This window comes from Mixophyes fleayi, chromosome 4 (assembly GCF_038048845.1).
Source record: "Mixophyes fleayi isolate aMixFle1 chromosome 4, aMixFle1.hap1, whole genome shotgun sequence".
NCBI lineage: Eukaryota > Metazoa > Chordata > Amphibia > Anura > Limnodynastidae > Mixophyes > Mixophyes fleayi.
In genome coordinates this window covers 14,589,881-14,616,620 of record NC_134405.1, presented here as the reverse complement: position 1 = coordinate 14,616,620, position 26,740 = coordinate 14,589,881, and the positions used below count along the sequence as shown (strand labels likewise).

Sequence of the window (26,740 nt, the reverse complement as noted above, 5' to 3'; positions counted from 1 at the left end):
AATCAGGGGGTAGCCAGAGGGGGATATTCCTGACAAATACTTGTTGTATTCGAACAATATGGAGAAAAGGCAATGAACGGTCTTAGATGCAAAGTAGTTGTTTATTCAGTACAGGTTACAGCGTGATTGTCATAAAGGTGTCAGAATCAGCTGGCATTTTATAAGGTACAGAGTCTATTTTTAGCATACATATCTTTTATACCCAAAGTGACAATCATATTTCTAAACCAATCAAGAATCTTCTTAATTATGTACAATGTAAATATTATATAGAGAACCCTGTGAGAACTGGATTTTAATATAGTGTATAGGACTGGAGAAGGTTTAGCTTATGAAAGATAAAAGTGTGTGGTTATGTAAGAAACCCATCTAGGAAAAGGATATAAAGATAGCGTGTGCACAGTGACGCAGGAAGTACACGTCATTCTCCTATTTTAATTCTTCTTCCTAATTCTTAAAGATACAATATCTTAGTTATTCTATTCTGGTAGGTTATATTTATAACAAATGTAGAAAAATACCTCTGATAAGGTATTTTATGTACTCAGACAACACAAAGTTTTGTTCTACCCTCTTTGATTGTTTAATTAAAACACTAAATAAAATTTATATATATATTATATATATACATACATACATACACTCACAGTATATACACATTAATGTAATCAAACTTGTTTCATATCCAATACCTTTTGCCATGTGTGAATTTTTTGATGTTCAACAAAACATGATTTCTGTGTAAAACTTTTCCCACATTCAGAACATGTAAATTGGTTCTCACCTGTGTGAGTTCTCTGATGTGTAACAAGAGATAATTTACATGTAAAACATTTCCCGCACTCAGAACACTCAAAATGGTTTCTCACCTGTGTGAGTTCTCTGATGTCTAACAAGAGATGATTTACATGTAAAACATTTCCAGCACTCAGAACATGTAAATTGGTTCTCACCTGTGTGAGTTCTCTGATGTGCAACAAGAGATAATTTACGTGTAAAACATTTCCCACATTTAGAACATGTAAACCGTGTCTCACCTGTGTGAGTTCTCTGATGTTCAATAAGATGTGATTTATGTGTAAAACATTTCCCACACTCAGAACATGTAAATGGTTTCTTACCTGTGTGAGTTTTCTGATGTTCAGCAAGACTTGACTTATGTGTAAAACATTTCCTGCACTCTGAACATGTAAATGGTTTCTCACCTGTGTGTATTCTCTGATGTCTAACAAGAGATAATTTACGTGTAAAACATTTCCCACACTCAGAACATGTAAACCGTGTCTCACCTGTGTGAGTTTTCTGATGTTCAGCAAGACTTGACTTATGTGTAAAACATTTCCTGCACTCTGAACATGTAAATGGTTTCTCACCTGTGTGAGTTCTCTGATGTCTAACAAGAGATGATTTACATGTAAAACATTTCCCACACTCAGAACATGTAAACTGTGTCTCACCTGTGTGAGTTTGGTGATGTTCAACAAGAGATGATTTACGACTAAAACATTTCCCACACTCAGAACATGTAAATGGTTTCTCACCTGTGTGAGTTCTCTGATGTCTAACAAGAGATAATTTATGTGCAAAACATTTCCCACACTCAGAACATGTAAACTGTGTCTCATCTGTGTGAATTTGCTGATGTTCAACAAGAGATGATTTACGTGTAAAACATTTCCCACACTCAGAACATGTGAATGGTTTCTCACCTGTGTGAGTTCTCTGATGTCTGACAAGAGATAATTTACGTGCAAAACATTTCCCACCCTCAGGACATAGAGATATTGTAACATCTGTATGAGCTGTACTATGTGTAACAATATCTATATTATCAGAAGAATATTCCTCATGATTAGATCGATCAGATGATTTATCTACTCTGTGAAGTACTGGATGTATATTTAGGGTAGTGGGGTTTCCTCCTGGAGAATCTTGTGTGATGTTATTTTCTGTTTCAAAATCCGTAGATAAAATTAATTTTCCATCTGAGATATTCCTGTGTTTGCATCCATCTGCTGGAAATAAAATAAAGGTATGGGTATAGACATTGGAATTTAGATTGTTTAACATATGAACATATTATACCCCAAATTATAGTAGCATACACTATATGGGCAAAAGTATTTGGCCACACCTGTTAATTGTGCAAAAGTCAGTAGTTAGGGCACTATGCTAATCAAAATTTATAGTATGCTGCTCCTTGTTAATTATCAATTTACATTCACCAAGATATCTAAGAGGTGCACAACTAAAAAAATTATGGATAGACTTGCCACTGACAAGTGGATCTGTTGGATATAAGAACGCTTATGTAAAGGTATGGTTTATGGTGTCTAATGTATGATCCTAGTCAAAAATGATATACAACTATGAATATGACAAAATGGTAATGCACAACGATAAATGATGAAAGGTAAATGCATGAGATCTCTTATGAGAGTATTTAGCATTAACCCTGCTGTTCTGCTCTGGTCTACTATACTCATGTACTGTTCGGGTTGATATGACCCATATCATAAAATTACACTTTTTCTTAATATTCAAACAAGGGATATTCTCCAAACTTTTATTACAGTAAAAATTGGAAGCTTTTAGGAACAACAGCACCTCAACGAAGGGGAAGTAAAATCACACAGCTGGGTCAACGACTAATAGGGCGCATGGTGCTTAAAAGTCTTCCACACTCTGTTGATTCCGTAGCTGAAGAATTCCGAACTTTCACTGGCATTAATCTAAGCATAAAAACTGTGCGGCAGGCGCCTCACATCACCAAGACCAATGCCAAGTGTCGGACAGAGTAAAGTAAAGCACACTGACACTGGACTGTGGAGCAGTGGAAACGTGTTCTGTGCAGTGATGAATCACGCTGCTGTTTGTCAGTCACATGGGCGACTTTGGGTTTGGTGGATGCCGGGAGAAAGTTACCTGCTTGACTGCATTATGCCAACTGTGAAGTTTGTTGGAGAGATAATGGTATGGTGCTGTTTTTCAGGGTTTGGGCAAGGCCCCTGATCTCCAGTGAAGGGCAATCTTAATGCTTCCGCATACCAAGGGCTAGATTTACTAAGCTGCGGGTTTGAAAAAGTGGGGATGTTGCCTATAGCAACCAATCAGATTCTAGCTGTCATTTTGTAGAAAGCACTAAATAAATGAAAGCTAGAATCTGATTGGTTGCTATAGGCAACATCCCCACTTTTTCAAACCCGCAGCTTAGTAAATCTAGCCCCAAGTCATTTTGGACAATCCTGATTCCAACTTTGTGGAAACAGTTAGGGGAAGGCCCTTTACTGTTCCCACAAGACTGTGTTCCAGTGCACAAAGCAAGGACTACAAATACATGGTTCGATAAGTTTGGTGTGGAAGAATTTGACTGGCTTGCACAGAGCCCTGACCTCAACCCCATCGAACACCTTTGGGATGAACTGGAACAGAGATTGCGAGCCAGGCCTTCTCGTCCAACATCAGTGCCTGACCTCATAAATGCTCTACAGAATGAATGGGCAAAAATTCCCACAGAAACACTATAACATCTTGTGAAAAGCCTTACAAGAAGAGTGGAAGCGGTTATCGTTGCAAACGGGGGACCAACTCCATATTAAAGTATATGTATTTGAATACATCATTACAGTCCCTGTTGGTGTAATGGTCAAGCGTCCGAATACTTTTGCCCATATAGTGTGTTACTATAAGTAAGTAACTGTATTACCAAGCACATTGCATAAGCCCAGCTACAGTAACATTTCCTAATCATACACATTGCCCAGCCAGCATCCTAGAACAGGAAGACATATTAGCCAGGAAGACTCATTAGCCAGTGACAATGCCCAACCAGACACTGCCCTCACGTACAAACACTGGAGCCTCAAAAGTAGAGTAGACATGGGTGAAATTAGCAGCGAGACCTGGATATGGGTTTACACTACTCTTAGGTCTCACATCCTTGCACAGAGCAAAGGAGAGTAACAGAACAGATGGGGAGGATAGAGTAGGGCACAGATGGGCAACAGCACAAATTAATGTACAAGGGCAAAGCACTGTACAGGGTCAGATCAGCAGAATAAAGAGCAATAGTATAGAGCATACAAGCACGTAGACTGGAGGGGAGCTATTGTGCAGTGACAGGTGTGTGCAGGCAGGTGGAGTTTGTGTGAAGTGTACTTTCTGATGGGGTGTATGTGATCTTAGAGGGAGGAGAATAAAAAGGATTTATGTACTTATGTTAAATCCGTTTCTCTGATTCCGTCTGGGGGACACTGCTTACCATGGGGTTGTGGAGGGAGCTTGGGGAGTTGGCACCTAACTAGTTAACTTTTAGTACTGCCGACAGACCCCTGCCCTCTACAATCCCCCTGCCTCTTCCTCTTCCTGTGAGTTAATTAAAAAGCCCCAAGTAGAAAAGGCCAATCAACCCAAAGGACACAGAAGAAAAGCAGAAGGGAGGGATCGCAGTGTCCCCCAGACGGAATCAGACAAACGGATTTAACGTAAGTACATAAATCCTCTTTTCTCTTTCATCCAGTCTGGGGGACACTGCTTACCATGGGGACGTTCTAAAGCAGCCCCCCAAGGGTGGGACTACTCTGAAAATCCCGCTCGTAAAGCATTACGAGCAAAATTTGCATCCGCAGATGCAAATACATTAAACTGGTAAAATTTTGTAAAGGTGTGGACAGAGGACCAGGTGGCTGCCCTGCAAAGCTGGTCTGCAGAAGCCCCATTTCTCGCTGCCCACGACGCCCCTACCGAACTGGTGGAATGAGCCGTAAGTCTCTCCGGCACAGGACGGTTAGCCTTTATGTAAGCTTGCTTAATGCTTGCCGTATTCCATCTTGCAACTGTCTTAAGACTAGCATTATAAAGAACAAACAGAGAATCAGTACGTGTAATCTGAGAAGTTCTCTTGACATAAATGCGGAGAGCCCTAACCACATCTAACTTTTCCATAGACTGTTGATCCGAATGGGAAGTAGATGAGAAGACCGGAACTACAATTTCCTGGTTCAGATGGAAAGCCGAAACTACTTTTGGAACGAAGAAAGGAAAGGTTCTTAACACCGCTTTGTCCTCGTGGAAAACCAGATATGGTTCCCGACAAGACAGAGCTCCTAATTCTGAAAGCCTACGTGCAGATGCAATAGCCAAAAGAAAGAGGACCTTCCAGGTCAACCACATCTAACTTTTCCATAGACTGTTGATCCGAATGGGAAGTAGATGAGAAGACCGGAACTACAATTTCCTGGTTCAGATGGAAAGCCGAAACTACTTTTGGAACGAAGAAAGGGAAGGTTCTTAACACCGCTCTGTCCTCGTGGAAAACCAGATATGGTTCCCGACAAGACAGAGCTTCTAATTCTGAAAGCCTACGTGCAGATGCAATAGCCAAAAGAAAGAGGACCTTCCAGGTCAACCACTTCAAATCTGCCACAAGTAATGGCTCAAAAGGAGGCCCCTTAAGCATATCCAGTACCAGGTTGAGATCCCATGGTGCTGTGGGCGGAACATAGGGAGGCTGAATATGCAAGACTCCCTGGAGGAAAGACCTAATATCTGTTAAATCCGCTAATTTCATATGAAAAAATACTGAAAGTGCCGATACCTGGACTTTTAGGGAACCTAACCTAAGACCTGCTTCCAGGCCATCCTGAAGGAAAGCCAACAAGCGAGGGAGGCGAAAAGAGGACGAGTGACATGTTTTATTTTCGCACCATCTGATGTAGGCTCTCCAAATCCGGTGATAGATGCGAGCTGAAATTGGCTTTGTGGCTCGCATCATATTATTCACTACGCTGGAGGAAAAACCTCTAGCCCTCCAGAGGCTGGCTTCAACAGCCATGCCGTTAAAGTGAGCTGAGGTAAATTCTGGTGATGGAAGGGACCTTGCAGAAGAAGGTCGTCTCGAGACGGAAGACGAAAACCTTGTCCTTCCGCCATAGAGATTATGTCCGCGTACCAGACTCGGCGCGGCCACGAGGGAGCTATTAGAATTACTGGCAGACCGCTCTGCCTTACTCATCTGAGTACGCGAGGAAGCATGGGAATCGGAGGAAACAGGTATCCCAACCTGAACACCCATGACATTGTCATAACGTCCACTGCCACCGCTAAGGGGTCTCTTGCCCTTGCGCAAAACCTGTGAACCTTTCTGTTGTGTCTGGAGGCCATGAGATCTATGTCCGGAAGACCCCACCTCTGAACCAGAGACTGGAAAACTTCCGGATGGAGTGACCACTCCGCCGGCATCATCTGGTGTCGACTTAAGTAGTCGGCCTCCCAATTCTTTATTCCTGGAATTAAAACTGCCGATATTGCTGTAACAAATTGTTCTGCCCAAATTAAAATTTGAGCTGCAATATTCATTGCCGCTGCACTCCTGGTTCCTCCTTGCCTGTTGACATATGCCACGGCCGTGGCATTGTCGGACTGAACTCAGACAGGGTGGCCCTGAAGGAGGGACTGGGCCCCCCGGAGCGCCAAAAGAATAGCTTTCAACTCCAGTACGTTTATTGATAGGGCTGATTCCTGAACCGACCAAAGTCCCTGGAGCCGGAGGTGCAGAATTACCGCCCCCCAAACTTTCAGGCTGGCGTCCGTTGTGGCTATGATCCATGGCCATGGAGCGAAGGACCTGCCCATTGTCATGTGATCCTGAATCAGCCATCACTGAAGCGATTTTCTCGCCCTTGGAGATAGAGAGATCCTCTGGAGATCCAAACGTAGGTGGGATCCTGACCATTTCGTCAATAGATCCCCCTGAAAACAACGAGAATGGGCTCGACTGAAGGGGATGGTCTCGAAGAAGGCCACCATCTTTCCCAGCAGCCGCATGCATAAGTGCATTGAGGGGTTGCGAGAAGACAAGACCTGAGTTGTTATACTCTGAATTGAACTGATCTTCTCAACAGGTAGGAACACCCTATGCTGGCTGGTGTCCATAATAAGCCCTAGGAAAGCCATGCATTTACACGGAACCATCTGGGATTTCTTTAAATCTATTAGCCATCCATGGCCCTCGAGAACCGCCAAGGTGAGGGATAAGTGATGACGTAAGCAATTCTCTGTGGAGGATTTGATGAGCAGGTCGTCCAAATAAGGCACGACCTGAACTCCCTGAGGGTGAAGACATGCTGCCATAACTGACATCTGACATGATCTTCGTGAAAAACCCTCAGTGCTGTTGAGAGGCCGAAGGGGAGGGCCCGAAACTGATAGTGGAAGGATCCCACCAAGAATCTTAGGAGAGACTGATGGTGGATCCAAATGGGAATGTGGAGGTATGCGTCTTTTATGACTATAGACGCCATAAACTGATCCTTCTCTAAGCCATTTATCACCGACCTTAGGGATTCCATCCGAAATTCGTCCACCGTTAAGTGCACATTGAGACCCTTTAAGTTTAGATGGGACGAAAGGAGCTGTCCGGCTTCTTGACCAGAAACAGGTTTGAATAAAACCCCTGTCCTTTCTGGTAATCTGGGACCCTGCAGATAACTCTTTGAGAAAGAAGAGAGGCAACACAATACTGTATTGCCTACCTTCTTGATGGATCTCGGGGTAGCGGAGTCAGGAAGAAACGATGTGGGACCGGGCCCAGCAGGTCTATCCTGTACCCCTCTGATATAATACCCCGAATCCAAGGATCTTGGGAGGACGCTGCCCACTGTTCCTGAAACAAAGACAGACGTCTCCCCACTGGTGCCCCCTCCGGAACAAAGTGGTCGTCAGGACGCAGGCTTCTCCTGGGTCTTGGAGGCCTGGCGCCTAGCTGCAAACGAGGATCTCCCCCTGGCAGAGGAGCCTCGAGAATTTGGCTGTCTGCCTCTAAAGGACTGTCCACTAGGTAAGGAGGTCCCCCGAAAGGAGCTGACCCGAGGGTTTCGGCTTCTGCTAGGGAATACCGGCAAGGAAGTGCTTTTGCCTCCCGTTGCCTGTGAGATCAGGGTATCCAATTCCGGGTCGAACAAACCTGCTGCTGAAAAAGGAATGGTTTCCACAGACTTTTTTGATTCTGCATCTCCTTCCCAGTATTTCAGCCATAACGTTCTTATTGCTGAAATAGATGCAGCCTGAATAGAAGAGGATACAGCCGCTGAGTTCTGGGCCGCCTCATAAAGGTACCCTGATGCCTCCTTCAAATGCAAAGCCAGGGGAAGTAAATCAGAGTCCTGCAAGGCCTCTGCCAGCTGGTCTGCTCATGCTTCCATGGCTCTAGCCACCCAAGCTGAAGCAAATGTGGGCCTAAAGGAAGAACCGGCAGCCGCAAATATAGATTTTAGCTGGGATTCCACTCTGCGGTCATTGACATCCCGCAGAGATGCAGAACCTGGAGCTGGAAGTAAAGTGTGCTTGGCCAATCGGGCTATTGGAATATCCACTTTTGGAGTACTCTCCCAGCGAACCACATCTTCCTCCTGCAATGGATACAGGGAAGAGAAACTTTTGGGGACAGAGAACCTCTTATTAGGCTGTTTCCAGGATCCTTCTGCAATATCATTAAGCTCTACGGAAGGGAGAAAACGGATAGCCTTTCTTTTGGCATTCTTAAAGAGACTTCTGTCTCTAGGAGTAGTATCCTCCGGTTCTGGGAGGTCCAACGCTTGTCTCACTGCTAAAACCAAATCATTAATAAATTGGCTTTTAGAGCTTTCTTCCTGTTCCAAAGGTTGAACCTGGTCAGGATCAGAATTAATTTCCCCCTCTTCCTCTGAAAACTCCTCAGAGTCTGAAAGGACCATAAGGGTATTACCAGATCTAGGCCTCATTCTTTTAGCAGGCGGAATGTTTGGAGTAACTGGTTTAGTTTATCCAAACCCTTTATAAATGCTGCAGACCATGCCGGTTCTGTGGGAACAGGGGCTTGGTCTGTATGAGAAGAGGAAGGTCCTGGTATAGACGTTCCAATAGAACCTGTGGTAACAGGGAGGCCCAACTGAGTACTAGTATTATTAGCCACCGAAGTAGCCACAGTAGATAGCAATTGATTAGGTTGAAAAACCATCTGTGCTAAAGAGGAAACCGACTGTGACAGGGAGCTCACCCAGGCCGGATCCTCCGTCAGTGGGGCTGAAATATGCTGGGCTTGCGCAGGGGGGACCCCTGCCTCGCAGACAGAGCAGAGCGCCAACGGGTCCTTCTGCCCACAGGGTAATTTTACATTACATTTAGAACATGTAAAACATTTTGCAATAGGGCTCTTTCCCTTATCTGACATTTCTTAATAAAGGAAGGCACACCAAACACACAGACTTAAATTGTTAAATTTAGCTGAGTAGAGAGAGAGATATAAATGTGTGGAGAGAAAAGTGTACACTACAAGTAATCAACTAATCTAGATATAAAAGTTGTACTTGTAAAATGTTAAACACGAAATAATACTTAAGCAAGTAGGAGAACTATAATATAACTCCTACTAGCTCCTTGTACACAGCAATACAAAATATGTGTTTAAATAAATCAGATACTTAGCCCATAGGCCAAACAAGGGAGAAGTCCAACAGCAGTATCCTGGTGCCTGCTCCCTCAGATCTGTTCTCTCTTCCCGGGCTTCTCCTTGGCGCCAGAAGACTGGGATAAACCATCTCTCTCTCTGGAAGGAGGGGGAGCTCTATGTGTTAGCTCCCACCCTTCAGTAATGCTGCCTCTGCAGCGATTCTGTGCCTGAATAAAAAATTAAAAGTATTATGTGGCAGAGTAGTGGAGGAGGTCTCCGCAGCGGATAATACCAGATGCCCCCTCCTATGTATGAGGGGGGATCCTGGTATAGCCCCATTCTCCTCTACTCTGAATCAAAGATGGCCACCGTCAATGCAGTATCCGATAACCGGCGCTCTATGCCTGCAGTGGCAGCGGCGGTTATCGGGGAGGCTCCGGGAGTGACAGCGGTCCGTGAGACCGCTTGTCACTCCTAATTCAGGCACCAATTTCTTCAATCTCCTCCTGTCCCTGTCAGTGAGAGCCGCTGGCTCCCATCTGACAGGGTAGTGCCTGCGCTGCCCTGCTGTGAGTGTGTTCTCTATATTAGAGCACACTCCAGCTCTGCCACCTGTAAAAAAACGGCTGACAGCATATCACCCCCGCCAATTCCCACATACCTCAGTTTGATTACAAAAGCCATTAGGAAGATAGGCCAATCAACCAAGACACACCACTCAACAGAGGGGGGAGTGGAGACAAAACAACGAAAAGACGGGGGGGATCGGAGTGTCCCCCAGATGGAGTCAGAGAAAAAGATTTATCGTAAGTATAAATCCCGTTTTCTCTTTCATCCATCTGGGGGACACTCCTTAACCATGGGGACTTACAAAAGCAATCCCTCTGAAGGGTGGGACCGCTCTGATCTCCTTGCACGCAGAACACTACGGTCAAAGGAGGCGTCCCCAGACGCAAATATATTAAATTGGTAGAATTTCTTAAAGGTATGGACAGAGGACCAGGTGGCTGTTCTGCACAGCTGGTCCGCCGTGGCTCCATTACGAGCCGGCCAAGAGGCCCCAACCAACCGGGTAGAATGGGCAACAATACGTTTCGGCACAGGGAGATTAATACTTTGGACATAAGCCTCCCTGATAGTCAGGGTAAGCCATCTGGCAATAGTTTGCTTAGATGCTGGCCATCCCCGTTTGGAAAAGTCAAACAACACAAATAGAGACTCTGTCTTACGCACCTTTGCAGATCTCTTAACATATATACGTAATGCCCTCACTACGTCCAAATATTTATTTGTCTTTGTTCTTCTGTTTGGGTCTTGTCCAGCAACCACCAGCTGAGGACCTACCTCCTCTACTGGTACCTCGAGCACGGGAATGCTCCTCTGGGTTGGGACCCTGCCCAGGGTAAGGTCGTGAAAGATGTCACCATCTTTCCCAGCAGCTTCAAAGACCTGGCTACTGACAGCCTCTTGTCTGACAGGATCCTGCCTGTCCACTCCATCTAGGACCTCAACTTGTCCTGTGGAGACAACCTTCTGCTGCGTACCAAGTCCCTCACTAGTCTCAAGAAACTCATTCTTAGACAAGGGATTCTCTGTGACCCTTTCAGACTCTAGAAGTTCGGTCATAGACTGAATAACTCGTCTAGCCTTAGCACCCTGAATGGGAGTGACTAAAACCTTTTCCCTTATTGGAAATTCTAAGCCTGTATAGCTTCGTCTGAACGAAGCAAATCGACAGTCCTGAGCTCTTTCTGATTTGACAGAAGCTAGCGAGGTAATTTTTTTCCAAAACCTGAGGTGAGCTGGTCCCATGAATTCTATCACGATATTCTGGACCTACTCGTCTACCGAGGACCATGTCTGCTGCCGGGCAAACCCAAGCAGCCATCCTCCCACCCCACCCTCTTGAACCAGAGGTGGGTGGTAGTCATGCCGCTGGACTATCCGGCAGCTTGGCGGAAGAAGCTCTCCGCGCCACAGGGGCAAAGGATGACCTTCCCCTAAGGGACTGTCTCCTGGATTCCACGGCCCCTGGATCGGTTGTCTGGCCTCTGCCAGACCCGCCCCCGTAACGAGGCTGTCTGAAAGAACTAAACCTAGGCCTAGCCCTAGGTCTTGGAGTATTTACAGGCAAGGATGTCTTCTTGCCCCCTGAAGCCTGTAAAATCCAAGAGTCTAATTCTGGACCAAAAAACATCCCACCCGTATACGGGATGGATTCTAATGATCGTTTAGACTCTGCATCCGCATTCCAAGCCTTTAACCATAACGCCCTTCTAGCTACTACAGCTGTAGCTGAAATAGACGAAGCTATGGAGGCCAAATTATGGGCCGCTTCATATACATAGCCTGCTGCCTCCCTTAGCTGCATGGCCAGAGGCAGTAATCTGAATCCTGCAAGGCAGACTCTAACTGCCCTGCCCAGACTTCCATGGCCCTAGCTACCCAGGTAGAGGACAATGCTGGCCTGAGGCTAATACCGGCGGCCGAGAAGATCGACTTCAGCAGGGATTCTAATTTCTTGTCAGTCGCGTCCTGTAAGGTCGCTGACCCAGGTACAGGTAGTGTAGTCTGACGAACCAATCTCGCCACAGGTGTATCTACCTTTGCCACCTGTTCCCAACGGGTCATATCCTCCTCCTGAAGGGGATACAATACGCCAAACTTCCTTGGCATAGAGAACCTTTTATCTGGATTTTTCCAAGAGGCCTCTACAATATCCCTCAACTCAACTGAGGGAGGGAACCTGACCACCTACTTAGAAGCCTTCTTAAAGAGGGAGCGGTCCAAAGACTTTGTCTCCTCTACTTCAGCAAACCCCAGGGTCTGACGAACTGCTCTTACCAGATCGTCCATACCCTGGTGCCTAGAGTTTCCTTCTGACTCTATAATGGACACATCTGAATCGTCCAACAATTCCCCCTCCTCCTCTGAGGAACTCTCAGAGTCTGACACTGACCACAGCGCTTTAGCTGTTTGTCTACGTCTTTTAACACTACGCTTGTGTCTGGAGTTCTCCAGTAGATGGGTAAGCCGGTCCAGGCTTTTAGCCACCGCTGACCAACCCACCTCTCCCATCTGGGAAACCCCTGGGAGGGCTGGGGAGGGAAATACGCCGACCCCTGGAGAAAATGACTCATCTGTCATTCCTACTGTTATACCCTGAGAAACCACAGATGTAGCTGGGATCTCAACTGGTTTAGATAACAGATTTACAAGGGTATTAACACCCTGTGTTAAGGCAGCCACCCACTCAGGAGGATCTACCGTTATGGTGGAGGTGTCTATAGGCTGTTTCACAGGAGCCACAGTGCAGAGCCCCCCCTGATCCAGCCGTTTATTTGTTAGTTTAACATTACATTTTGAACAGACATTATGTTTGGTACGTGTTGTTTTGCTTTTATCTGCCATCACAAGATAAGAAAAACTAAATCACGTCTCAAAATTCACAAACACTTCTCCAATTTATCAGAAAATACAGATTAGGTTATATTAACATATCATAGTATTTCTGATTTAAATAAGACAGGCTTGGAGAACTTTATAGTTTTCTCATAAACAACAGTTCTCTCAACACATCATTTTCTTATAATATACATGTCTACACATGCACACACATAAAAATTAAAAGTGATACTCAGCGGGGAAGATATGTGTCAACAGTGCACTTCTCTTCAAATGACTGCTGCAACTGTCCTCCTTTTTAAGCTTGGCGCCAAAAAGGGATCTTCCACGTGCTCACTCAGCGGGGGAGGGGAAGAGGTGTTTCTCAACACATTCCCCTACCACTGGAATCTCCTTCTGTGTCTCTGCTAACAGTGATTTCCCCAATCTACTTAGGTGAAATCCTGTTGCTTTATCTGACTCACATTTTGCTACCACACCGCAAAATACAGGTACATATTTATCTATGAACCAGTCAAAAGATAGTATTTCTGTTCCTTTTCCTCTATATAGAGAGTATAAGGTATAATTTTTTTAGTCAAGCTGAAAGGCTGCAGCAGGTTTTTCAGTAATGACTGCAATTAGCACAGAACATCTGGGCCCATTTAGCATTACATTTGGAACAGACAATATGTTTGGCACGCCCAAACACTTCCACACCCTTTATCAGAAAATACAGACTAGGTTATTTAACATATCATAGTATTTCTGATTAAATAAGACAGGTTTGGAGAACTTTATAGGTTTCCTTAAACACAGTTCTCTCAACACCTCATAGTCTTATAATACACATGCATATACAGAAGAAAAAAAGTGATACTTAGCGTGGAAGATATGTGTCAACAGTGCACTTCTCTTCAAATGACTGCTACAACTGTCCTCCTTTTGAAGCTTGGCGCCAAAAATGGGATCTTCCACGTGCTCACTCAGCGGGGGGGGAAGCGGTGTTCCTCAAACACATTCCCCTTCCACTGGCTCTCCTTCTGTGTTGTTTACCTTAACAGTGTTTTGCCCTTTCTCTTATATTAGGGGAAAACCTGTTAGAATGTGTTCCCCACTAGCGCTACTCAAAGCGCGCCATCCTCAAGAATTCACTGCCATCCCCATGGGAGGAGGAACTTGGTATACTCCAACTGGCTTCCGGGGAACCTCAGCAGTAAAAGCTCTCTCTGCCTAATGGCAGCGCCCGTCCTGCATCAGCGGGGAGAGTCTCTTGCAGACTGCTTCCCGCTGTGAGAAGCGCTTCTTACCTCTCTGTCAGCGGGGCCGCCCCCCCCCCCCCCCGACAGGCGCTTCTCCCACAAGTCAGCTCCGTTTGCACGGAGCCTCTCGCCACTGTCAAAAGAAAAAAACTGCAAAAGAAAAGGAAAAAACCTATAACCAGTGAACCCTGTTCACTGTCTCTCTTGGAGCTCTTCAGGTGCAACCTTCTTCCAAGGGCACCCAATTCAAACTGAGGTATGTGGGAATTGGCGGGGTGATATGTTGTCAGCTGAAAAAAGTTAACTCTTTGGGTGCCAGACTCCTCCCCCCGACTCAACCCCATGGTTAAGGAGTGTCCCCCAGATGGATGAAAGAGAAAAGTTAAAAGAATAAAATAAAAGTTAAAAATTACCTACAGTACTAAAACACTGCCCAACTCCATAGGCACCTAAAAAAAACTGACAGGAAGAGGAAGAGGCAGGGGGATTGTAGAGGGGAGGGGTCTGTCGGCAGTACTAAAAGTTAACTAGTTAGGTGCCAACTCCCCAAGCTCCCTCCACAACCCCATGGTAAGCAGTGTCCCCCAGACTGGATGAAAGAGAAATCTTATATTCTACATTAGTATCATCATCATCATCATTTATTTATATAGCACCACTGATTCCGCAGCGCTGTACAGAGAACTCATTCAGATCAGTCCCTGACCCATTGGAGCTTACAGTCTAAATTCCCTAACATACACACACAGACAGACAGAGAGAGCAAGAGAGACTAGGGTCAAGTTTGATAGCAGCCAATTAACCTACTAGTATGTTTTTGGAGTGTGGGAGGAAACCGGAGCACCCGAAGAAAACCCACGCAAACACGGGGAGAACATACAAACTCCACACAGATAAGGCCATGGTTGGGAATTGAACTCATGACCCCAGTGCTGTGAGGCAGAAGTGCTAACCACTTAGCCACTGTGCTGCCGAATGATATGATGTGAGGAGGAGAGTGGTCAGATCTCTGGGCTGGTAGCACACAATGATATGATGTGAGGAGGAGACTGGTCAGATGTCTGGGCTGGTATTACACTGATAATATACAGATGAGGATCAAATATTCATGGCAATGTCACATGTGGTAGTACAAAGAGATGGTGATGGATACTGTTACAGGAGGTAGTGTACAGGAGGTTCATGGGTAATTTCATGGTGTCACTGATATCCCATAAGATACACCAGACAGTGGGTGGAGGAGACTGGTCAGATGTCTGAGCTGGTAGCACACAATGATATGATGTGAGGAGGAGACTGGTCAGATCTCTGAGCTGGTAGCACACAATGATATGATGTGAGGAGGAGACTGGTCAGATGTCTGGGCTGGTAGCACACAGTGATATGATGTGAGGAGGAGACTGGTCAGATGTCTGGGCTGGTAGCACACAATGATGTGATGTGAGGAGGATAACAGGAGTCTAATAGGGGCTGATGGCTCCGGACTCTCCAACTGGACAGATACATTTTCCTCATTAGCTGGTACTGACAGAGGAGAGTGTAGAATAAATGATTGTTTATTACTCACCTGTGCTGATATCTGTAGGGATTTCCTCCTCCTTACACTGCGGATCACCCCTCACATACGTCTCTTCCTCTCTTTCTGTCGTTTCTACTTTAATATCAGTCAGGACATCATCCTAAACAGCCCACAAAACAATACAAATATATGTAATAATATCTGATTTAATAATTTGTGATGAAACAGGAGAATATCAATGTATATGATCCACACAGCTTTTTTATAGATAATATAATGAAAAGTCATTTTGGGATTATGTGAGACCAAAAGTCTACCTGATACTTCTGTGTGATAATCGGATTTTCCCGTGTACAATCCTGTGAATAAAGAGGACGGATATATCTCTGTGGGGTATTTCTGTTACTGGATCCATGGACTGATTACATTGTTTACATAAGCAGAAGAAGTGATTCCTTTCTCTAATATATGTTTTTTAAACACCTGTGCTGATATCTGTAGGGATTTCCTCCTCCTTACACTGCTGATCACCCCTCACATACGTCTCTTCCTCTCCTTCTATCGTTTCTACTTTAATATCAGTCAAGATGTCACCCTAAATAATCAACAAGACAATAATGATATCATCATCATCTTAAATTATTAATTTGGCGCCATAGAATCCGCAGCGCCGCACAATCAACAATAAATAAACCAAAAAAATACAGATAAGTAAGGGAAAAGAGAAACAACATAATCAGTAAAAATCAATGCAAGAGACCATAAAGAAAGCAACTACATAAGAAAACAACTAGAACAAAGGAAGCAATACAAAGAGGATAGGAGGTAGAGAGAGCCAAACTTGTGTAAGATAACATTAAGAGGATTATGGTAACTAAATATATCATATCTAATAATATCTGATTTAATCATTTGAGATGAAACAGAAGAATATCAGTGTATAAGATCCACACAGCTCTTTTACAGATAATATAATAAAGTCACTTTGGCATTTAGGTATTTGGAAAGACCCTTAAATGTCATATACCTGATACTTCTGTGGGATAATGGGATTTTCCTGTGTAAAATCCTGTGAATAAAGAGGACGGAGAAATCTCTGTGGGGTATTTCTGTTACCGGATCCATCTGTAGGAAACAAGACACTGACTGAATACATCTCAAACACCCTCAACCTTCTAGCAATAACAGAAACATGGCTCACGCAATCAGACACTGCCTCACCTGCAGCCCTTTCACATGGTGGTCTCCATTTCACCCACACACCCAGACCAGGAGGCAGACAAGGAGGGGGGGTTGGACTACTCTCCCCACAGTGCACGTTCACAGTTCTACCAAATGTCCCATCACTCACATTCACATCTTTTGAAGTACATGCTGTTAAGGTTTTTAACCCGTTCTCTATGCGTGTTGCTGTCATCTATCGCCCCCTGGTCCACACCAACAATTTCTTGAACACTTCTCTGCGTGGCTCCCTCACTTCTTATCCTCTGACATCCCCACCATCATCATGGGTGATTTCAACATCCCTATTTCTAATCCACGTTCCAATGCTGCTTCCAAACTACTCTCTCTAACCTCCACACTTGACCTATTGCAGTGGATTGAATCCGCTACTCATCAGGATGGCCACTGTCTTGATCTTGTTTTCTCTACACTATGCTCAGTTTCGAATTTCCTTAACACTCCTTTCCCCCTCTCGGATCATCACCTTATTATCTACTCGCTTGTTCCCCCAGTTCATTACCCTCCTTGGTGTCAAACTCTTCCAAGCCTCCTCACAACCGCAGCAATATCGACTCTATTGATCTTCAACAGTTTTCCACTTCTCTTCAACACCTTCTCACCCCAATTTCTACATTCTCTTCCCCTGATCGGGCAGTAACACATTTTAACCAAACCCTAGCAACTGCCCTGGATCAAGTGGCTCCAGCGACACTACATACTCCGCGTAGACTTCGTGCCAACCGTGGCACACTAAAGTAACACAAACTCTCCAAAAACTTTCTCGTAAAGCAGAACGTCACTGGCATAAATCTTGTACCTCTAATGATTTAATCACATATACTGATATCTACCACTCCTATAGAAATGCTCTGGACACTGCTAAACAAACATACTTCCAATCTCTCATATATGCTCAGGTTTCTAACCCCAAACGCCTTTTTAACACATTTAAATCTCTTCTGAATCCTCCCGCCCCAAATCCTCCAGCTAACATCAGTGCCCAGGATCTTGCTTCCTATTTCAAGGACAAAATAGATAACATCAGACTTGAAATGGTATCATCTCCCTCGACAAGCAATCGCCTCAATTCCTTTGTAGCACTCTCTGACACTCTCTCTTCATTTGATCCTACAAATGAAGAGGAAGTTTCTACTCTCTTCTCATCTTCCTACTCTACCTCATGTCCTCTTGATCCCATTCCCTCACAAATTGGTAGGTCCCTGTCTCCTGTGCTCATTCCCACTCTAACTAAAATCTGTAATCTATCTTTTTCTACTGGTATTTTTCCATCACTATTCAAGCATGCAGTGATTACTCCCATTTCAAAAAAACAAAATTCTGACCCTAACTCTCTCGCAAATTACCGACCCATCTCTCAGCTCCCATGCCCCTCCAAGCTTCTCAAGAGACTTGCCTACACTCGCCTCACACACTCTCTTACAGCAAACAACCTACTGGATCCTCTTCAGTCAGGCTTTCGCTCTCAACACTCCACAGAGACTGCGCTGACCAAGGTTGTCAATGATCTGATCACAGCAAAAAGTAAAAACCATTACTCTCAAACATACTCAATACTTTGAAGCGGATAAGTGTGGTAGGTTTTTAGCTTATTTAGCCAGGTCAGAAAGAGCGGCGGCTGTAGTGGCGGGGATTACAGATACTTTGGGTGTTGTACATACCTTGACTGAGGAGATCAGTGATGTTTTCTATGTGTATTTCAAAGATGCTTATGCGTCAAGAACGGAGTACTCAGACTTTGATTTAGACACGTATTTGGCGGCTGTTTCCTTACCTGAATTGAGCGCAGACGGTAGAGAAAGTTTGGACCTGTCAATTACTGATGAGGAGATTGTAGCTGCGATAGCCTCGTTTCCAAATGGCAGGGCTCCGGGCATAGATGGGATACCCATAGAATTGTATAAGAAGCATCTGGGTTTTTTTGTGCCTCGCTTGAAAGATATGTTTACAAGCTTTAGAGAGCAGGGATGTGTGTCTCCGTCTATGTCTGAAGCCCTTATAGTTCTTATCCCTAAATCGGGAAAGGATCCCTTGTTTCCAGAATCATACAGACCTATATCGCTATTGACAACGGATATTAAGATTTTGGCAAAAATTTTGGCGACACGTTTAAATCGGGTAATTAGTGAGATTTTACATCCTTAACAAACTGGTTTTATGCCGGGGAAATCTACGGCTATAAATCTGCGTAGGCTTTTTTGCCATCTGCAGTTGCCCCAACCTGTGGAGGAGGAGGCGGTGGTGGTGTCGTTAGATGCTGCTAGGGCCTTTGACTCTGTGGAGTGGAGGTATCTGTGGGCGGTGCTGTTGAAATTTGGGTTTGGACCGGTTTTTATTCAATGGGTCCGACTGCTATACTCCTCCCCTACAGCTAGAGTCTGTGTAAATGGCTTTGTGTCCCGTCAATTTGTTATGGGCAGAGGTACCAGACAGGGGTGCCCTTTGTCCCCCACTCTATTTGCCTTGGCCATAGAGCCGTTGGCATGTATGATTAGAATGCAGCCAGATATTACTGGATTGAGGATGGGCTGTAGGACGGACAAGATTGCCCTTTATGCAGATGATATGTTGCTCTTTTTGTCATATCCTGATAAATCGCTGCCAAATTTACTCAGTGTGGTCTCAGTGTTTGGCAGGTACTCTGGGCTTTTGATTAATTGGGACAAATCCAGTGTAACTCCGATTAAGGGTGCCTGCCCTTTGGGTCAAGCTTTGCAGACTTCTCTTAAATGGATCCCGGTATTTAAATATCTTGGTATCTGGATATCCAGTGACATGGGTCAATATATCCAGCGTAATGTCCAACCTCAGATTGATTATCTTAGGAGCCGGATTGGGGTATGGAAGCAGCTGCCACTGTCGGTCACAGGTAGAATTAACCTGGTCAAAATGATAATCCAACCAAAGTTGTTGTATGTTTTGCAGCAGTCACCGGTGTATATTCCTCATAACACATTTGGATATATTGAACGTCTCATGGCTTCTTTGGTGTGGGCAGGCAGGAGAGCAAGAGTTAAGCTTACTACTTTATATTACTCTCGAGGGTCGGGGGGTTTGGCTTTGCCGAATCTACGGCTTTATTATTTTGCCTCCCAGTTGACGCATATTGAGGTATGGTTCCGGTCGCGGTTGGGTGTAGATTTGCACAATTTTTTAGTCTCTGAGACAGGATCTAATCATACACGTGTGCAGTTTCTCCTGGCTGGAAGAAAGGTTGGGAGGGACCCCCCCCTGTTAATTCAGGCCATGAAGGTTTGGCGACTCTCAGCCCAGATTGGGGGTGGATTGGATTTAGATCCGTGCACTCCACTCTGGGATAACTTGGATTTTGGAGAAATGATTAGGAAGGAGGGAGCTGGAGCCTGGCGACTCTACAATATAATACAGATTGGGCAACTGTATGAAAACGGGGTATTATATTCATTTGAGCAACTTCAGAGGTTATATGAGCTACCTAGGGGTTACTTTTATAGATACTTGTAATTAAGACATGCTCTGGCCTCGCAGTTTCGGGGAGCTGCCCCGAGCGTTAGTGCAGACTCCTTAAGGGTGCAACTGTCAAGGTTGGGCCAAAGACGGCAAATCTCTTTTCTGTATTCAATATTGGTGGAAGGATATGGTAAAGGGGGCTTGCCGGAGCTGCGATGCAGGTGGGAGGGGGATTTGGGGAGACTTAGTGACAAGGCATGGGATATGGTGTTGTGTAGCCCGAAAGAGGTCACTGCATCAGTCAGATTTCGCCAGGTCCAGTTTTTTCTGTTACACAGAGCGTATCTCACCCCTCTTCGGCTTTCTAAGTTTAGTGGGGGTCAGAAGGTGCTCTGTCCTAAGTGTAAGAGTGAAAAAGGAGATTTTTGGCATATGCTCTGGGAATGTCCGCTGGTTTCATCCTTTTGGGGAGAGGTGGAGGATTGTATTAAAAGATTGGAGGTGGGAGTGGTGGCCTTGACTCCAAAACTCTCTATATTTGGTTTGGGCTTAAACAAAAAAACCCGTAGACTTATTAGACTTCTTATCAACACGTTACTTATGTTGGCAAAGGTGGTGATAGCTAGAAAATGGATGGCACCTGAAGGCCCGACTTTGAGTAGCTGGATCGACCTTGTTAACGATACAGTCGGCCATGAAAGGTTCATGTACACCAGCAGGAACCTAGTGGATAAGTATGAAAGAATATGGTACAGATGGAGGATATCCCCATATGTTACGGAAGGGTTGAGGGAGGTGGAGCTCTCCTAATGAATGCTCGGGGCAGACATCCAGCCGCCTATTGTTGAGTCATTAAGGTCAACGATTATATTCTGTATTATCAAAACTGTGATATTATTTCATTGCATCTTGAAACTGTGGAAGGTGTGTATACCTTGGCTTGTATATGTGAATATCAATGTTTTTTCCTTTGTGATACTATTGTGTATGGTTACTTGATAATACCTGTAACACTGTGTGGGTAATAATTGGGGATTAAGTCCAATGTTATGGGCTTTTTTGTTGTTTAGAAAATTAAAAAAAAAAATGCAATATAAGTTAATCTGATTTAAAAAAAACAAAAAACATTACTCTCTTCTAATTCTCCTGGAACTCTCTGCTGCATTTGGCACTGTTGACCACTCTCTCCACATACAAACGCTACAATCCCTAGGTCTTGAAGGCACTGTCCTATTCTGGTTCTCATCCTACCTATCTAATCGCTCTTTCAGTGTTAATTTCCATGGATCCACCTCCACTCCGCTTCCTTTATCAGTTGGAGTACCACAAGGCTCAGTCCTAGGTCCTCTGCTATTCTCTATCTACACCACTTCTCTTGGAAAACTAATAAGCTCCTTTGGATTTCAGTATCATCTCTACGCGGATGATACACAAACCTATCTATCCTCTCCTGATCTTTCACCATCTGTGTTGTCTCGCGTTACTGACTGTCTTTCTGCCATTTCATCTTGGATGTCTTCTCGTCAACTCAAACTCAATCTTTCAAAAACTGAATTAATAATATTCCCACCCAAAAACAGACGCTTCCTGCCTCACATTTCTATTTTTGTTGATAACTTGACCATAAATCCCACCCCGCAAGCTCGCTGCCTAGGTGTAATCCTGGCTCACAACTATCCTTTGTTCCCCATAGCGACTCTATATCTAAATCATGTTACATACATCTAAAGAGCATTTCCATAATACACACATATCTTACACAAGACACCGCAAAAACCTTAATTCATGCACTTATCACCTCCAGCATCGACTATTGCAATTCCCTCCTTACTGGTCTTCCCAAAGTCAGACTTGAACCCCTATAACCTATTTTGCATGCAGCAGCTAGATTGATTTTCCTTGCAAACCGTTCTTCCTCTGCTGAACCGCTCTATCAGTCTCTACATTGGTTGCCTGTATTTCAACGAATCCAATATAAATTTCTCCTACTAACAAACATACAAGTCCATCAACATAACTGCACCGACATACAATTCCTCACTTGTCTCAAAATATCTCCCTACTCGACACATCCGTTCTGCACAAGATCTGCGTCTCTCTTCCACTCTCATTACATCCTCCCATTCTCGGTTACAGGACTTTTCCGGGCTGCACCCAGTTTGTGGAATTCCCTCCCTCGCACAATAAGACTTTCCTCTAGTCTTCAAACCTTCAAGCGTTCTCTGAAAACCCATCTCTTCAGACAAGCTTATAATATTCCTTATCCACCATCTTAATCTCCCTAGGTTACCCTATTATCACCCTGTACACAGCTAACACAATACATCAACCCTCTGACCACCATGCCACACACACACAGCCCACTCAATACTATTACCTTTGCATTCTAGCTGGTCCATTGTGCAATATGATGCAGCATGTGCACTTGTGTTTCAAACTCCCATTGTCCTATAGATTGTAAGCTTGCGAGCAGGGTTCTCTTACCTCTCTGTCTGTATGTATTACCCAGTATTGTCTTATTAATGTTTGTCCCCAATTGTAAAGAGCTACGGAATTTGCTGGCGCTATATAAATAAATGTTGATGGTGATGATGATTATTTACATAAACAGAATATGTGACTCTTTTATGTAATAAGTGTTTATTACTCACCTGTGCTGATATCTGTAGGGATTTCCTCCTCCTTACACTGCAGATCACCCCTCACATACGTCTCTTCCTCTGCCTCTGTAATTTCTACTTTAATATTAGTCAGGACGTCATCCTAAATAGCCCACAAAACAATACAAATATATTTAATAATATCTGATTTAATAATTTGTGATGAAACAGAAGAATATCAGTGTATAAGATCCACACAGCTCTTTTACAGATCATATAACGAAAAGTCATTTTGGGATTTTGTGAGACCATAAAATCTACCTGATACTCGTGTGGGATAATGGGGTTTTCCGGTCTACAATCCTGTGAATAAAGAGGACGGAGATATCTCTGTGGGGTATTTCTGTTACTGGATCCATCTGTAGGAAACATACACTGACTGATTACATTGTTTACATAAGCAGATTATGTGATTCCTTTCTGTAATATATGTTTATTACTCACCTGTGCTGATATCTGTAGGGATTTCCTCCTCCTTACACTGCGGATCACCCCTCACATACGTCTCTTCCTCTCCTTCTATCGTTTCTACTTTAATATCAGTCAAGACGTCACCCTAAATAATCAACAAGACAATAACAATATCATCATCATCGTAATTTATTAATTTGGCGCCATAGAATCCGCAGCGCCGCACAATCAACAATAAACTGTAAAACATACAGATAAGTAAGGGACAAGACAAAAAATATAATAAGTAAAAATCAATGCAAGAGACAATAGAGAAAGCAACAACATAAGAAGACAACTAGAATAAAGGAAGCAATACAAAGAGGATAGGAGGGAGAGAGAGCCAAACTTGTGAACGTTAACATTAAGAGGATTATGGTAATAAAATATAGAATATCTAATAATAGCTGATTTAATAATTTGAGATGAAACAGAAGAATATCAGTGTATAAGACCCAACACAGTTTTTTTTACAGATCATAAATTGGAAAATTTACTTTGGTATTTTGTGAGACCCTAAAATGTCGTCTACCTGATACTGCTGCAGAATACTGTGATTTTCCTGTTTACAATCCTGTGAATAAAGAGGACACGGACATCTCTCTGGGGTATTTCTGTTACTGGATCCATCTGTAGGAAACAGATAGTGACTAAATACATTGTATATATGTGATGCTTAGATGAGTATCTATGTGGCCTTCAAAACTATTCTCTCGTCTACAATAAATGAAATTCTCCTCTTACCCAGTGATGTGAGGATCCGATGATTCTCCATCCTCACGTCCTCCTACAGACCCTTGTGCCCTCCTAAATACTTCCACTCCTGCACAGAGAAATACACAGTGACATCATGAGACCTTATAGGAATCTGACAACACAATGACACAGTCATCATCCAGACACATCCCCTGGTGTTACTGTATAATGCCCCATTCCCAGCAGTCACCTCTCCAGTCACCAGCTGAATGATCTTGTTGGTCAGTTCCAGGATCTTCTGGTCATTGTTTCTCCCATGTATCAGTGAGTGAGGTTCAGGCACCGTGATGGGGATCTGGGTCCTGTTCAATCCTCCTGACACACAGGGGAGGCTCCTGGGTGTCACACACTCACCAGATCCCTTGACCACAACTGTGTAATCCTGTGTATTGAGAGAGACATTAATAAAAAAGTAAATGAAACCACACGTATTTGGAATTTTTTTAGGGGTTTATTGTGCAAAATACTGTTTACAATATTGCTCTATTTTACAAATGCAACCCCTATAACATATGTAATGGTTTCTCGTTGTGAACTAACAGTGCTGCTCCTATAGCCCCTCCTCCATGATGATCTCAATCCCCTAATTGTAAAACTTACATCTAAAAATACAACAAAAGCTGCAGATCCCAAAGTCTCATGAATATATTAGTGATAGAAAAACAACATAGTGCTGGGATATATGTACAATGTACTTCATTCATAAACTGTATGACTGATGTACATAGCATCTAACCAATCAGCTCGGCTCTTCACACACTGACCAATCCTAGTGAAGTCCCTCTGTTTGGTTAGAATGATTGGCTCTAAGCCGGTCATTTACGAGTCATCCTTTTGGCGTTCATGTGGGTTTTTCATTTTAACACTTTGGATCGCGAGGACCCCCAGATCTAAATGTGGGGGGGGGGGGGTTATTTGTAATAAAGGTAATTTTCAATGGCGTCTATTTTCCAGTGTGTTTTTCCAGGTGCAATACAGATCCCAGTAGACACTGCATGTCAGGGAATGCTGGTGCTTGTAGTTCTACAAGTGACAGCATGCTCTGGCAGCCATTGGTATGCTGACATTTGTATATCAACAAGCACCAGCATAAACATTTTAGACATGACAGGGCTGGCTGGGACCTGTAAACCACCAGCAAAAAACTAATTTTTAACCATTTCATTACACCACACCCACAACCAGGGGTGTGGGAAGAGCCCTAATGCTGACACCACAGGGCTGGTTTTTCCTAGGAAACTGAGCCATAGTGTCATAGCCTAGTGCTGTTAGCGGTTCTTGCAGAGGAATAAACCCCCCTGCCCAAATTGCTGCTGCCAACCTGGGCTCTGAGCGCTAGAGCTGGTAGCATTTGTTGTGGGGGGGCACCCTGCTTTTTAAAAAAAAAAAAAAAAAAAAAAAAGAAGTAAATAACCATATTAAAATGCTAGTCATTACCATCAACTTGATGACTAGCGCCTCTCTCTACTGCATGATAAACTTAAATTATGCGTTTTACGTGTATCTTCCTCCAGCATCTGTGTTTTTTACGTAGTATGCAGTCACAGCGATCTTAAGATACCTTGCACACTATGGAAAATGCTGGGACACATTTTACATCTGCATTTTGGTGGCAAAATGCGTCAAATTCTACACGAGGCCCTGTGTGACCTCTGTTCATGAGCCGTAGAGCCCTGGTCAGTGTTTCTCAGAAGTTCCTCTGATCCAGCTTCATAAGACCGCTAAGTGACTTCACACAGTATCGTACGTCCTCCAATGGTCCTCTTATGTCCAGGTGTCTTGGCCGCCCTCTACACCCAGTTAGTGCAATTGAAAATCCAATTGAAATCTGTCACAAATGCCTGAGTTGGGAACTTCTGGAAATTTAAGGTCTCTGTTTAAATTTCATTCCAGAAATTTAGATATTTTTTCTGCCTTACAAAATGTAAGTGATTAGGGTGCTCTGATTCCCCGTGCTGATTAATTCCAAATGGGCTCAATTCCCAATGTCTTATACACTGGAGTCAATAGCAACCTGTCAACCGATACCTTCCTGGTCACACCAATATCACACACTGATCACATTTCACAGGTCTGACTGATCACTATATACATGTCACACACCTGATACACACTGATCTCTATACACGTCACTCTGATACCACACACCTGATAGACACAGATAGCTATACACAGGTCACACATACATCACACACCTGGTATCACTTTACACTAGTATAACACACCTGATACACACAGATCACATTTGACAGTTCAGACTGCTCACTACACACAGGTTACACAGATATCACACACCTGATTCACAGAGATCACTATACACAGGTTATACTGTTATAACACACCCGAAGGCTGCTGAGAAAGGGTGGCGAACAGAAGGTCACACCCCTAGGCGGCCATCATTAAAACTGCACATGGAGGCCTGGCAGGTGGTTTAGATGTCCCGAATCTTAAGAAATACTTCTATTTGGCTCTCTTCAAACAATGTATTCAGTGGCATTCTCCTCCTGGCTCTCGAGTTTGGGATGATATGGAATCTGACTCGCTTTCCTCTCTCTCCACTTCTACGCTTCTTTGGACCCCACGTTTCCCATGGCCTCCTGAGGCCCACTCC

General features: G+C 44.0%; 2 protein-coding genes and 1 long non-coding RNA gene across 4 annotated transcripts in view; 1 reads left to right on the top strand and 2 right to left on the bottom strand.

Moving 5' to 3' along the window:
• LOC142151067 (uncharacterized) overlaps nucleotides 1-26,740 on the top strand; it is a 140,772-nt gene that overhangs the window by 41,158 nt on the left and 72,874 nt on the right. The gene's annotated exons all lie outside the window — the stretch shown is intronic.
• LOC142151046 (uncharacterized) overlaps nucleotides 1-26,740 on the bottom strand; it is a 219,974-nt gene that overhangs the window by 133,462 nt on the left and 59,772 nt on the right. The gene's annotated exons all lie outside the window — the stretch shown is intronic.
• On the bottom strand, nucleotides 83-25,492 carry LOC142151048 (uncharacterized). The gene is given in 10 exon segments (XM_075206329.1): nucleotides 83-857; nucleotides 859-2,015; nucleotides 15,641-15,752; nucleotides 16,620-16,717; nucleotides 22,915-23,026; nucleotides 23,185-23,282; nucleotides 23,368-23,479; nucleotides 23,906-24,003; nucleotides 24,118-24,196; nucleotides 24,320-25,492. Coding segments are annotated over 9 exon segments (2,007 nt in total). The 5' UTR covers nucleotides 24,149-24,196; nucleotides 24,320-25,492; the 3' UTR covers nucleotides 83-668.